Raw genomic sequence first — 14,416 nt, 5'->3', positions numbered from 1 at the left:
TTAGGAGTGGGTCTAAGACGGATTCTGTCGGGTACGGGTCTAATTGCCACTCTTAATCGGACATACATAATGAATAAAAAAATATAATTTTCCCCATATATATATATATATCTATACACACACTTGTGTGCGAGTAATGCGAATTCCTTTCAGTTGTTGTCAGCCAAAAACTTTTTTTTTTTTTTTAATTTTCATATATCTGTTTCATATCTAATTTAATTCATCATATCTGCAATTCATGCATTCCAGATAGCATACACATTACTAAATTATACAGAACAATTAAAAAAAAAACCCATGAAAAAAAAGTAGTAATTAAATCACTTGATTTTTAGATACCACTACCACCATTAGTGCTTGGCCACATAAGAGTAGCCCGTTAGATTGGAATATTGCTTACCATTGATCAAAGTCAACAACATATATTAAATTGCTAATCATTGTTTAAATGGGGTTATGATGCTTAAGCTAGTGATATTGACTCTTTAATAATTCGATAATTAACTACGTAATCTCTTGTAATTTGAACAGTTCTAAGATATAATTTACAAGCATTTATGAAAATAAAAAATAAAAAAAATTGTTTGTATTCAAGTTGCTGCTACTTCATTCTATGCTCGTTACATAACAAGTGATTGTGATCTAGTGGTTAACGTCGAACGTCCGTGGATTCCGAATTCTTGTTAAGGCAACGGTGGGGCTGCGCCCAGCAGCAAGCAAACCATCAAGCAACATGGGCTTCGGCCACAGCATAAAGAGCAAAAGCCTAACAGCAGCTTTATGGGCTATAATTAACCCATCACTTTTTGCACTATCCTCATCCAACAAAGACTACATAAATTTCACTCAATATATTTTCTCTTTATTTGAACCATTTGACTTTCAAGTAATTTGATTATTATGCATGATACAGTTTTTCTCTTATTTTCTACTAACTTTATTTCTAAATTAGTAATTAATTATATTAAAAGTAAAATATTGCAACATCGAAAAAATGCAAATTTTATTTTATATTTGGAAAATCTATAATTATAAAATTTAAATTCTTGAATCTAATTGTGGGGTTTTGCCACATTTGATGGTCATGAATAAAGATACTCGTCTCCTATATCTTTATTATATTAATTAATTAGAAGAAAATTACTACGGTAATTGTATTTATCGTACCTGGTTATTATATTAGCTATTATTCCAAAATGAACTTTTTATAATATTAAAAATAAATGCACTAAATAATACAAAAAAGAATAAAAATATAATAATCTTGGCTAAAATAAAGACAAAATATATCGATTGATATTTATGCAAGTTTTTATCAAGTATATTTGTTGTTTTTTATTTCAAAACATAGGGGTAAAATGATTATTACTTACAGAAATAAAAATAATCGAGAAACATCACTTGATTAACAAAATAATATTAATGGTGAAACTTGGATACCATCTAATTATTTATAATTACTTGATATACCAAAATGATATTAACAACAAAATTCAGATATCAATATAAATTTTACCCATTCAAACAATCACCATTCATATTTTTATGTGTTTTAAACGCATTTCAATCGCTATAAATTTATAATTTAAAATTCACAATAACTTTTGTTCATCTTAAAAGTAACACGAAACATATTATTATTGTTCATTTCCAATGATTTTTAACACTCTCCAAAAACACTATCCACATACTTCAAAATTTTCAAAAGTTAAATTTATTTTCCAACCCATTCAAATCTACCTAATAAAGTGATGAAAAAATGAAACAACCAAAGGCAATTTCAGTTCCCGCCACCGCCCACTGTGCGTTAATTTCCTCTGGTGGCTCTCCAAATTAACGGAAATGCTTACTTCCGCTAATCCTAATCCTATATAGCAAATGTTATAGTTCCTGAATCTTCGATTTTAAAAATCGAATCTGGCGAAGCACAAAATCGGTTGAAATGGAGGATGCTCAGCGGTGGAGCGTGACGTACACCAAGCACGTTAAGCAGAAGCGCAAAGTCTATCAAGACGGTTTTCTAGAGCTTCAATCCTCTCGCCATAAGGTTTTTCCTAGTGCTTCTTCGTATATATGATTTATGTACGTATCTGAACTTTATTGTTCAGAGGATATCTTCTCATCACTTAGGTATCACCGAAGTTCTGTATGTCGCTTTTTGTTTTTGCTCGTTTGGTTTGAGCGTATGAGGTTTTAATTTCTGCATTTTATTATTTGCACTTCTGGTCAAGCTGAATGTTTGCCTCGCTCCGGTGAAAATTGGCTGCCTTTGCTATTATTTGGTAAAGTTGCTATTGCATCGTTAATGTGATTTAAATCTTTCACCAGAACTACTCTCGTCTCTAGCTCTGTAGGTATGGGCATCCGTGTGTTTGGGTGATAGTAAAAAGAATGTGGAAGTTTTGAACCTTATTTCTGAGTTATAAATACATGATTTTGATTTTTACCTTCGGATAATCTTATCGAACTTGTTGCTAATACCTTTGAGATCATTTGATCAAATTATTATTTTTTAACAGACAAAGCACACAATTTTCACATAAGTCTGGTTTTTCTTTCAATAAATGTTGTAGCAGAAACCCTGAAGCGATTGTATTTGGTTCCTTTTCTCTTTTTATTCTAAATGGAATTAAATTTTCGCAAGTCTTGTGAGTAGAAGGGTTAGATGTTGCTCCTTGATTAGCGTGTGGGTTACGTTATTCACATTAGAAGCTAAGGGCTGTAGAAGTTTCATAGAGAAAGGTTGTTATTTGGTTCATTATTTTCTGTGTCTGGAGGACTGAAGTGAAATCATAACATGAACCATTAGTTAAATGCTTTCATCAATCAGACTATCAGGCCCAGAATTCGTTCAGATTTTAGGTAGCTTCAGCCACGAAAGCATTGGCATGGGCTATGTTTGCTTCATATTTGAAATGGCTTATGCGGTTTATGATTTTTTGTATTTAATCATAAACAGGTCATGCTCTTAGATGAATGGGACAAACTCTTGGAAAGTAGATTTGTAAAGAAAGATGATGTCATAAAATCTGGTGAAACACTGGCTTTTGATTGCTATCTCGTTGACATTGGTGAACTATGTGGAGGCTGTAAACCTACATCTACTTTGAGTCAAGGAAAAGACGGGAAAGTTGAAGAGAAATCAGGATCACTTTACAGCTCCAATTCACAGAGTAATTCAGTTTCTATTGGTATCATCGCAATGTTTATGTTCCTTTTCTTTTTTATGAGATTTGTTTTTTCTTTTTTGTTAAATTATTTGGAAACATGAGAATCCTTAGTTGTATGCATATCATTCTTCTGCCAACTGACCCTAGAATATGTTTCACTTGAAAGATAGGAAATCTGCATTTGGGAGGAGGAAAGAACGAGTGCTTTGCTTAAGCCCATCGCAAAAAATGATCAGAGGTTTGTTTTATCTATTGTTTTATTTTCAAAGCATTATTACTGGATCATATTTTATCCACATCTTTTTCCATCGGCAATATCGCATTATAAGTTCTCTATCAAATTAGATGTGGGAGGGGTGGCAGCTGCTAAGATTTGCATAAAGGCCTTTGATGTCTGAGTAAACATAAGCCTGAAAAAGCTTAGTTATTACTATATATTTTCATGAATGGAAGCTTAAATGCTGTCCAGATGGAGACAGCCTAATTAATGTTCTAATACTCACAATCTGTTTTGACCTTGTAGATTTCAAGAAGAGTGAAATGAACAAGTTTGGTTCTTCACCAAGTTGTATGGATACAACAAAAAGCAGTACAACAGGTGAGTTGTTAGCTTAACCATGCATCCAAAATTATTATAATGGTATGTGCACTGTTAGATATTAGAAATTGTTAAGTTTTTTTCTCTATTCTATTAAAAGACCATGAACAATTGCACCAAGGTCATTTTTACTATGGTCTAACAGTTTCTATTTTTTCTACTAAGAATGGCAGGTCTTGTACACGACACAAATAACTCAAAAGGCAAAGAAATTTCACGATGGCATTTTACAACTTCTAGTTCGTGGATCGCAAGGGAGGCAGGTATTATGGTGATACACCATCTTTATGTGAAGCTATAGATTCAGTTTTCAGTCTAAGGGAAGAGGTGGTATCTGTTCTTTGCAAAGTTGTTCTCTGTGAGCATACCTTTCCCATTCTTAGTTGCGTTTCAATATATTCTACAGGTTGACAGCTAGTTTAATTTCAGTCTGCAACTGGTTGGACTTCCACACATTCCACAACAACTCTGATGTATATTTTTGGGGTATCCATTATTAAAATGAGATGTTGAAGTGGTTTTATGAATATGTTTCCAGATGGATCCTAGTTCCAAATTATCTCTTGACCTAAAACAGTCTGTAGGACAGGCACAAATCTCAACTGGAGGCAGTGTCTAGGGTGCAGGTGGGGGTGGGGGTGGGGGGAGGTTTTAGTTAGATGGCCAGTAAAGTAGTTGAAGGAGAAAAATCCAGGAGAGAACAAACTATAAGCATAAGCGCCAGGTTTCTGACACTTGGAATTGTAAAAGTTAGACACAACAGGAATACAAGCATTATGACTGGAGAAGCTTGCAGAAAATCGTTCTAAATAGGGTGGTGATTAAAATATAGTGGGAAGCAGAATTATCAACTGTTATAAGTTAAATCACTGACAAGGGTAGCTTTGAAGAAGAACATTTTCCTGCATTTTGTTACGATTCGTTTTCCCCATTACCAAGGGCCTTCTCTATTCTTCTCTTTTTCCCCGGCCCTGAGCTTCAAGTTTTCTTTCAAAGATATATTCCAATATACAGTATATACTTTGTTAAAGGAAGAAGAAGATGAAGAACAAAAGGAAAAAATGTCTGATTCGTGGTTGATACTAAGTTACTAACATCTCTAACCTGTTGGAAAGTGAAACTTTGATTTGATTGACTTCTAATAAACATATTTACACTTATACCACTGTTTTTCTCCAGTAGTCATATGTCAAGATATACTTCTGTATGTCAGTTGTTATCCGGGTTACTCCAACTTAGTTCTAAGCTAGTTGCATGAGGCCAGCCATATTTAGTTCTGTGGTTATAAGTAACGTGTTTCAGTTAGATATATTTTTTCCTGCAATTCATTGTTATCCACATCCTATTTATCATGCTCATGTCGTTTCTAATTTATTTGCTTTCAGGTTATGTTGTATGACACTGACAGGAGACAATTGGATAGCAGGTTTCTGAAAAAGGATGAAATAGTTTGTTCTGGTGAATCACTATCATTTGAGGGTCATTTAGTGGAGATTGGAGAAGAGGAAGGAGATCATAAGCCTGTAACTTACTCAAACCTTCAGGGAAAATACTGCAAAGTAGTTGGAAAAACTGATCTAGCTAATCACCAAGCAAAAATCCCAACCAATAACAAATTTCCTGCTGGTAATCCTCTCCTCCCCATCTAATAGTCTTGCATTTTGTAAAATTCAACAGTTGTATCTATTCTGTTTGGAAACTGATACTCTGTGTTTATAACGATTGTTTAACTCCTGTTTTTGCTTTATTTTCAATTTAGTTAACTGTTTAACATTCTTGACCCATCTTATCTCAAATGATTTGGATGATTGAATAGTTAGTGCCATTTGGCAGTACTAAAACTTGCCTCATCTTCTTGCCTGTGTTAAGTTTTTAAAATGTCAGATCTAGTTTTCTCAAGGAGCTCAGGTAACATTTTCCTGTTTACAATGTTCACCGTTGGATTTGACTTACCTGTTACTTCAATACGTAATGGGTGTTGCTGCTCTCATTTGTCACCTACCTGCTTTGCTCCGCGCATCAAAGTTTAATATTTGATTTCATTACAAGGAGTCCAAATAGGTCTGTTGTCTCAAACTTTGTCAAATGGCGACAGTTTTTGTTGCTGTTATTTGTCTCAGTAATCTGAGATCTTAATACTTCTTCCAAAATTTGTGCGAGTGCTCAACATGCATTTTACTGGTAAACTAAAACTTAGCAACTCGTGCAGCCCTCTCTTGTGTTATTACTTGGGAGATTTGTCTCTGTGTAACCAATCATCCTATCTGATATATAACATCTCATTTTGACTACAAATTTTGGCTTGGATGTTCAAGGAAAATCTCCAGACAAGACCTCCCCAGCAAAACTTAATGACCTTAATGATTCAAGCTCCAAGGTGCAAAATGCCAAATTATGTAGGAGCAACACTGCAAATGAGCGCAGGCGTGCTGGTAAGAAAAGCATTACCAAACTAGTATACAATAAAAACAACCTTTTTCCCCTTGAAAAGTGTAGGTTCTGTCAGAAAATCGTCTTCTTTGCTTTTCTCATATAACCTATTATCTGATTTCAGTCTAGTACTTCTAGAAACTATGATCTCATCATTTATGTTCGTCCCTTTTGATTTTGTATTTTTAGTTTATTTTCTATTTATGAGATTATGTAGCTCTTTCTCAAGCAAAGTTATGACTGTGCTATGCACTATGTAATGATATCATGCATAAAGCAGTACTGGTGTGAGCCAGTTATAACCCATTATCCAATAAGCAATTTGCATTTCCCTGAACAATAGCAACGTTTTCTTTTCCCAGCTAATATCAATAACATTGGAATACGTATTTTGAAATAAAGACACGTCAGTTCGTTGTCCATCACTAAGATCAAAGTTGTTCTATGATAAAATTAGTTGCACCTTTTGGAACCAAGATTCACCAAGCATAACACTAAGGTTTGGTTACTGGGAATATTTGCAGGATTACATACTGTGATTTTGGTTATGGATATTAAAAACTGGTGCTAAGACTGACAAATTTGCCTTTAGTATCTTGCCTTGGGATGACTACATAATATAACTTTGTTCACTTGCATACTTGATTGATTACAATGTTCCTGGAAGACTTTGCTAAATTTTGATTTACTCATGCTGTTATGATCTATGATTTTTCATGAAGTTCCCTAGATTACTGCAAATATAACTTATTACTATTTTCTTTCCTATCTCTCCTAGTTTCTCTTGAAACTTTTCTCTTTAATTTCCACGGAGAGAAACATTTTATTTCCGGCATTTCACGTATAATATCTTTCCATGCATTTCACTTTCTGTTACATCTGATCAATCACGGGAGAACAGGGAATTACTTTTCCTCGTTAAGCTTCCAAATAGTACAGATAAGCATTTATATATTACTTTATCTTTCACTGAAACACTGCGGTCTGGTTCTACCAAGAATTTATTGAGAAAGTATAAGAAATAAAAAAAACATGAAAAACTCTTATAAGTTGTCACATTATACATTGCATCTAGGATCTGTTTATAACATCCAAAGTTAATTTTTTTATTTAATTTTAGACCATCTCAAGCAATGTTTCATGTTATTTGAAACTGATAGTTTTTATTCTCTGACAGTCCATGACATCTTGTCCATTCTCAGACAACCAATTCATAGAAAGGTCACAATGAATGAACCATCAGTGGAGGAGCAACCTGAGCTGTATTCTTCAGATGTTCGTTCTGATAACAAGAATTCTATAAAAGAATTTGCTGAAGAATGCAGCGGAAGTGCACGAGAGGAATTGAGAGAAAAAACCTCAGATCAGGATCATGGAATCAAGGTTTTAAAACCTGAAGCTGTTGAAGTTCTCGTTGCTGCTGAAACATGCACAGTTTCTGAGAATGGAAGAGAATCTCAAGCTAGGTCCTCTGATTTCTGTCTCAGGTATGTATACACGTGAAATAGCATACAGGAAAAGAAAAATTGTTGAAGACTCGTGACACTGTTTGAACGTGGAAGATGCAGTATCTCAGCATTGCTTCTTTTAGGAATTGAAACATTATTTATCCATATCAAGATTTCATGGACTTCATGAGCAAATCAAGGGAACAAAAGGATGTGTTATGAATGATGTATGAAGAGTACCTTGAGCTAGTTCCAAGGAGTTCATATAGAAGAATCTCACCTCTATAAGAGTGTGGACTCTAGCTATTTTGTTCTTTGATGTAGAGATCACACTTCTCACACAAAAGTAAATTTACTTTTGCACACTTCTCGCACACAAAGTAAACTAACTTTCCCTTCAGAGATCAGTATTTCCCTAGCTTCCAAAGGGTTATTAAAGAGTTATTATTCCTAAAGTAGCGTAAACTTACAAATGAGGTGATTTCGAAAATGCTTTTTCTAATCATTGCACCTAAATGCAATTATGTTGCACTTCTAGAAACTGGAAACCAGATTTCTTCAGCTGGGTGCAAACCCTTGTATTAATAGTCGTCTACTGGTGTACAAGTATTATGAATGGTCTACCTGCCTTCAGTAATACAGGAATTGATGCATATACTTACTAAATTAAATTTTTCTTTATTACAGATCAGGAACAACAAATCATACAGTATGCATCCTTGATGTAGAGTGCACTGATCACAATAAGTTGATGGCAAGTTCTTTATCTGAGGATGTTCATGCCCTGGTAGCTGTTGCATTGGATTCTGAACAAGCTCCAATTGAATCAGCAACACTCACCAGATCAAATGAAAATGAGGAACCTGAAAGTCCCCCTGAAATATGTCCATATGAAGGTTTAAGTTACTTCTATAACATCGACCAACATCTGGCTATTTGGATGCTTTAATCATTGTTTTCTTGCAGATATCATGTCTGAACCAAATGCTGCAGCAACAAATGTTTTGAGCTCCAGTAAATTACCCAAGGTGAAATCTGGAAACTCAAATTCTATTTTATGGTTTCGTGTCTTAGCTGAGTTTTAGCATGTGATATGTGTGATCTGTACCGTCCTCTCTGTATGGAACTAAGGAAAGGTGTTGGATCATGTGGCCATTAAAGACTCTTAAAAGAGTTAGATACAAGACCAAGAAAGTAAAAGAAAGACTAGGAAACATTAAGTGTTCCAATCAAAGCATAAATGTGAAGTTCCATGATCACAAAAAAGGAAATTTTATTGATCACCTGTGAATTTGTTGGATTTCAATAGCCACCTAATGCAGAATGGTCTCTCTCCATATTTCTAACTTGGATCTTTTTGAAGTCTGGATCTGATAATAAGAAATAAATTTCTTCTTGCTAGTCCTGGAAAGACAAGGGAAACAGTTCCAGATGCCATGAAGCGGCCTCCAGTGTTAGTACTATGCGTTCAAATGATTGTACATCTCATGGTCTCTCTGGTACTGAAGACAAAACACTAAAGCTGGATTTCCATAAAAAGGACAAGGATGAGTTCCCGAGTTTCAATCTTGGATTTTGAAAAGAACCAAAACACAATTCTGCCAGCAGTGACAATCTCTCTGAACAAAGTGTTCTTGTGAATACATGCAGCTTTTCAAAGATTGAAATGAATCCGCCAGACCACCATCCTTTCAGATGTCGTATGTATGAAAAGAATGAGGATTCGAGCAGGTTGGTTAGAGTTCAAACTTCCTGTTGAAGCCAATGACATTTGGCCTTGAAGGTCTTAATCGTCCTACGACAAGATTGTAGTTTGTGATGTCACTGGTCCCGTTGTAATATTGAACTTTGACGCTACAAATTCGTTATTTTGCCCAAAGACTTGTATATGCCAAAGTACACATCTCGGAATCTCGTGTAAAATGCTTAAGATTTTCACCATATCTATCTCTTAACATTTGATGACATAAATTTCCTAATGCCTTGTGTTGTTCAGCCGCCCCAGTTGCTTTTCTATGATTCCTTAGCTATGTGTTTTACAAATGGTTACATTTGGTGCTCGTCTCAAAATATTTGTGAAGCCTTTTGCATTATGATATCTTCTACTTTAGATGGAAGAATTAAAATTTTAGTATCTAAACTATACCACTTATTTTGTCATAGTTTTCAAACAATTCGAGGTTAGAGTATTAGTTCTCGAAGTGTAATATTTTTTACACTTTTTGGAATTTTTTCTTAAGTGTCCTCCAAACATGTGGGAGAATGTCGTATCTTTTGCATGTGATCCAGCTGAGGGGAAAAAAATGATTTTCCCCATGCGAAAATAGGTCTTCTTCAAGGGTTTCTTCCCAGCCTTCCATTTGTCTCCATTTCAACTCTTCACAGCTCCATTTCTCTCCATTGGCAAAGGAAAACTTAAAAAATGGGTTCAAACAGCACCGGATTTTTCGTAGATTCTCAAGCAAAATGTTAATGCGTGTCCAAGTGAGTAGTTCCATCTTAGGCAACATGAATTACGTACATTGTTTCATCAACACTACATTGTCGACATTAGCCAAGTTTATTCATACTATTGGCTTAAACATACAATCAAACTTCTACACAAGATACATAGATATCTAGTCAGGGAAGGGAGCCGATTGAAATTCCATGCCTTATTGATTGGGAGATAGTGATGGAAGGACCATATTTGTATCGCGCAATATCAAGCTAACAAGTGCATGCTATTTTTACTATTTTTTTTAGTGATATGGACCGTTGTTAAACGACTACCCATAGTAATGAATTTTCTTATATTAATATGATTTGTTGATTAACTAGATGTGATTTTAATTGATCTAGTGTAAATCAATTGCCAAATTAAATTATGTAGTGACCAAACCCAATTTTAATTAAAGTTGAATTTAAAGAATCGTACACAAATCTCCAACAAAGTAAAAGAATCAATTGTTGATTTTAGAAGAAACAAATTAATTTAAAATATTTAAATTAATCATATTTGAGTAATTGAATTATTCAAATATAGAGTACCTATATGACAGAAGGCTCAATGATTTAATTAATATGATTAACTGGCGATGAGTAGACTTGATAATTTAATAAGATTAATTTCCAAATTTTATTAGACTTGGGCTTTAATTAATTAGATTTAGTTAAAAGTCGAAGCCCAATATTTGAACCCATTGAAAAAAACTTATGAGAGGTTGAGGAAAAGTAAAGTGTTTATTTTGTAGAGAAAAAGAATCTAAGGCTAATTAATAGCTATTGTTCTTAGCTTTCTTCTAGTATAGTATATGATACTATCTTCTACACTTCCAATTCACTAGCACGTAGAAGAAGACAACTTCGTTGGAGGTGGTGTGGATACCGACAGAGGGAACGTGGTTTTGTTCTTGCATTGAATTCGAAAAGTTTAAAAAAGACTAAAGTCTATGAATTCCCAAATGGTAACAACTCGTGGTTAAATTAATTCATATCAGTTGGCCTTGCAATTTTATTTTTTATAAGTGCTTGAATGTCCGCGCATGCAGACTTTGATCCCATTTAGGTTTATATGTAAATTTGTCTTTTTACGTTTTCGCTGCATTTGATGATTCTCGAATTGTATCTGAACCTTTTAAACATGACCTGACACTTTGAACTTTTTGAGACGTCTGATAAATCCTTTGAGACTTTAAGTTCTCGTTACCATCATCAAGGCCCCAAATTTGGCGGTAGATGACGTGAACCTTGCACTCTAGCTATTGAGACTTTGATTGGAGTGAAATCTATCTTGAAGCTTACAGTCCATACCACTTAAGACGTCAGTTTGATTTCTGGCAAGATTCCCAAGCAACTTGAAAAATGAGGTTTTAATTTGCAATTTGAGGAAGCATGGACAGTCTTAGCATTAGTATGGGCTCGTTTGGAAAGTTTTCTTTATAGAGGTTCTTCTTATGGATCTTGTGTTTGTTTGATAGTCCTATTTTCTGTTTAGATTTGTCTGGTCTAACCTTTGATTTGAACCACGATGATTTTCTTCAGTAAGAGGATTTATGAAACTCTTGGGTAAGAGTGATTGTTCTTCTTCTGCCTCTTCCTTTGCTTTTGATTCTCCTAAATATCATTATTATCACAACAGAGAGTTTTTTTTTTAAATCTTTTCTCTCAGTCTCATCATATAATTTTGGATGGATGCTTAATAACACAAATCTTTCAATTTATCTTTGAGGAAAGGTATTCTCCTTACTATTGAATTCAGTTGTCTTTAAGGTATTTTGTATAATTGGATTAATATTTCTCTCTGTGGACTACAAATCTTTGCAAAAAATATCGGGGCAATTATTTCGGTTGCTATTCCATTTTGAAAGACATACTTGTTGAACCAGTAGATATATTCATCTACTGGACAAACATTCCTTAAATCGAGGCCAAAGAGCGAGAACTCTCTAACCTTCCTGCTCTGCTTCCTTGAAGTATTTATCTCCAAATGAAATGTATCTTGATGAACCTTCCGAGTTTTTTTTTTTTCTGTGATTGAGCTTCTGGATTCTCAGACCACAATACTTGCTCTGGTGTCTTCTGGGATACTGTCTCATTTAGCTTTCATGGAACCTTCCAAGTTTAACTCCAATATATGCATGAAGTTCTCCTTGTCGAGTTCCAATGTGGTTGCTACTATCTTCATGACTGCAAACCCATTTATCTATCAACTATTCAATAATTCAAAAACGATAAACCCAGACTATGTATAGTGTCATATGGATGCAAAGTTTGGAGGATTGTTCTGGCCCATGGTGTATTTTCAAGCACCTTTTTTGAATTCTGCCTTGGATTTTCTCTTAGTCTAGTTTTGACAAAAGTCGGGTGGTGTTGGTGTGGAAGTCCTCACTTTCTCTCATTGGCTGATCCTATGAGAGGTTATTTGAACATGTACTTTCCTCCTGCGGTGGTAGTGCCGAAGTGATGTTATACGTTTGGACGTTAACTAAATCCACAATCCCAAGTTGGGAAAAGGATTCTGCTAACTCTTGTAGATATGATAAATTTACCATTGATTATTTCCATTATTTTATGGATCTGATGGAATAAAAGACTAGATCTTCTCAGACGTCTTTGGCTTTGGAATCTTTGTTGCTTTTCTCTTCTGATATAATAGAGGTACTGGTCCAAAAACGTCTCTAATTCATTCTTGATATCATTTGGAGATTTTAGGGGTATTCCTTTGATTTTTCTTCAGATCTATGACTTTGGCTTTCAGATATATAAGATCCTTGTATTGATTTGGGAGGATCTTAAGGATCTCGTTCATCCTTTGGCTCAAGAAGTCTATTTTTATAAGTAAATGGATTAACCTATGCCCATAGTCTTAATTTGTCTTTTGGATCTCTTAGATATTGAGAGAATTTTGAAATACCTGGGTCAATTTCTTTCATCGGTTCCTTTTATCATTTTTCTAAAGATTGCATTGTTTGAGAAGTTTACTCGATCCGTCTTGCCTTGGTGGTATTCTATGATGGACCGTGGTGGATTGTAGACATTCGTCGTATTTCCTGGTAGTGTATCTCGAGTGTGGTAGATCTGCGTCCATCCTCTTTTCCTTCTTTTGTAAGAAGATTCCAGTCATTTCTTTGTGGTGTAACGTTCATCATCTTGAGAAATTTCATAAAGAAATTCCCTTTATGTATTTTCATAGTCTAAAAATATTCTTTGTTTTTATTGTACCTTGAATTTCCGTTTGGTTCCATAATTTGAAAATGTCCTGTTAGGAATTAAAAGGGTGAATAACAATTTATCTTCCTGTGATGTTGAAAATGAGTAAATTGTCCCCCTACGAAAAATAAATAACAATTTACCTTCCTGTGTTTTAAAAAATGAAGCAATTTACCTCCTTAGGTAGGAAGTAAATTGCTTCATTTTTTAAAAAATAAGGGGGTAAATTGTTACATTTTAAAAAATACAGAGGGATAAATTGCTATTTTATTTTCTATGAGGGGGTTGTTTGCCTATTTTTCGTCACACAGATAGGTAAATTGCAATTTACTCGGGATTAAAATATCTATATGTAGTATAAACAAATATTTCTTTAATAGAACCTAAGCTCTGATACCATTTTCAAGCCATGATATTTCATCTGCGAGAAAATCAAACTTAATGGACTAAAAATGATATTATCAAAAGATAGGTATGGTCTTGAAATTGTCAATTTAGAAACTAAAAATTATAACTTTCATAAACTACAGTATCAATTTTGCCGGTTCTTCTATTATATGGGACTAAATCAGGATATTTTAGAAAATATGGCACCGAAATCACAAAGTGCCACATAGTACAGTACCAATTTTGCATTTATCCACAAATTGTAGGTTCTATGGTCATTTCTTTTCTCTCTTCCCAGTTTAACTGAATTTTGTTAAAAAAATTAATCAAAAAACCAATATAAATTAGTGTAAGAATCAAATAATTGACTTAATTCTGTAGCAAAAGCAGTAATATTATCAACTACCAAGTAGCTACACCAGAAAATGGATTTAACTTCTTCAATCCAACCACTAGGAACATAGCCTATCTACAGGACAAGCAACATTTTATGATGCACATCTATCAGAAGACAACTGCTGAAGGAGAAACCTGAACAAATCTCTATCTCCCTCCTATGAACTTCACTAGGATTCTTGTTCACGGCCCGTAGATCATCCCTGAATGATCATCTGCTTCGTTCAATTTCGTTTCTTGAACGATGAACGCTGAGCAAGGCTTTGAACATATGCTTACTTCTTTTGGTATAAGAT

The 14,416-nt window shown here is 34.3% G+C and overlaps 2 protein-coding genes across 4 annotated transcripts in view; one reads left to right on the top strand and one right to left on the bottom strand.

The window, feature by feature from the left end:
• LOC105156023 lies at positions 1,738–9,639 on the top strand. 2 transcript variants are annotated; one of them, XM_011072048.2, is made up of 11 exons: positions 1,738–2,047; positions 2,960–3,173; positions 3,337–3,408; positions 3,694–3,768; positions 3,934–4,031; positions 5,154–5,394; positions 6,084–6,200; positions 7,376–7,685; positions 8,334–8,542; positions 8,613–8,674; positions 9,049–9,639. In XM_011072048.2, the coding sequence occupies exons 1-11, from the start codon at positions 1,943–1,945 to the stop codon at positions 9,223–9,225; spliced, it is 1,680 nt and encodes a 559-aa protein (XP_011070350.1). In that variant the 5' UTR covers positions 1,738–1,942; the 3' UTR covers positions 9,226–9,639. The 2 variants fall into 2 exon arrangements, with proteins under 2 accessions (XP_011070350.1, XP_011070349.1); XM_011072047.2 differs by having other exon boundaries at positions 2,960–3,191.
• LOC105156022 (protein ABIL2) overlaps positions 14,065–14,416 on the bottom strand; it is a 4,036-nt gene continuing 3,684 nt past the window's right edge. For both annotated transcript variants that reach the window (XM_011072044.2, XM_011072043.2), the window contains exon 11: positions 14,065–14,416. In XM_011072044.2, the coding sequence (XP_011070346.1) occupies positions 14,332–14,416 (85 nt within the window). In that variant the 3' untranslated portion in view covers positions 14,065–14,331.

This window comes from Sesamum indicum, linkage group LG2 (assembly GCF_000512975.1).
Source record: "Sesamum indicum cultivar Zhongzhi No. 13 linkage group LG2, S_indicum_v1.0, whole genome shotgun sequence".
In the NCBI taxonomy this organism is placed as follows: Eukaryota; Viridiplantae; Streptophyta; class Magnoliopsida; order Lamiales; family Pedaliaceae; genus Sesamum; species Sesamum indicum.
The sequence above is the reverse complement of the archived record's forward strand: the minus strand, read 5'-3'. Positions and strand labels throughout refer to the sequence as shown.

Coding starts and splice junctions, on each gene's coding strand:
- LOC105156023 (XM_011072047.2), top strand. CDS start 1,943: ATGGAGGATGCTCAGCGGTGGAGCGTGACGTACACCAAGCACGTTAAG. Junction 2,048..2,959: donor TTCAATCCTCTCGCCATAAG/GTTTTTCCTAGT, acceptor AATCATAAACAG/GTCATGCTCTTAGATGAATG. Junction 3,192..3,336: donor GAGTAATTCAGTTTCTATTG/GTATCATCGCAA, acceptor TTCACTTGAAAG/ATAGGAAATCTGCATTTGGG.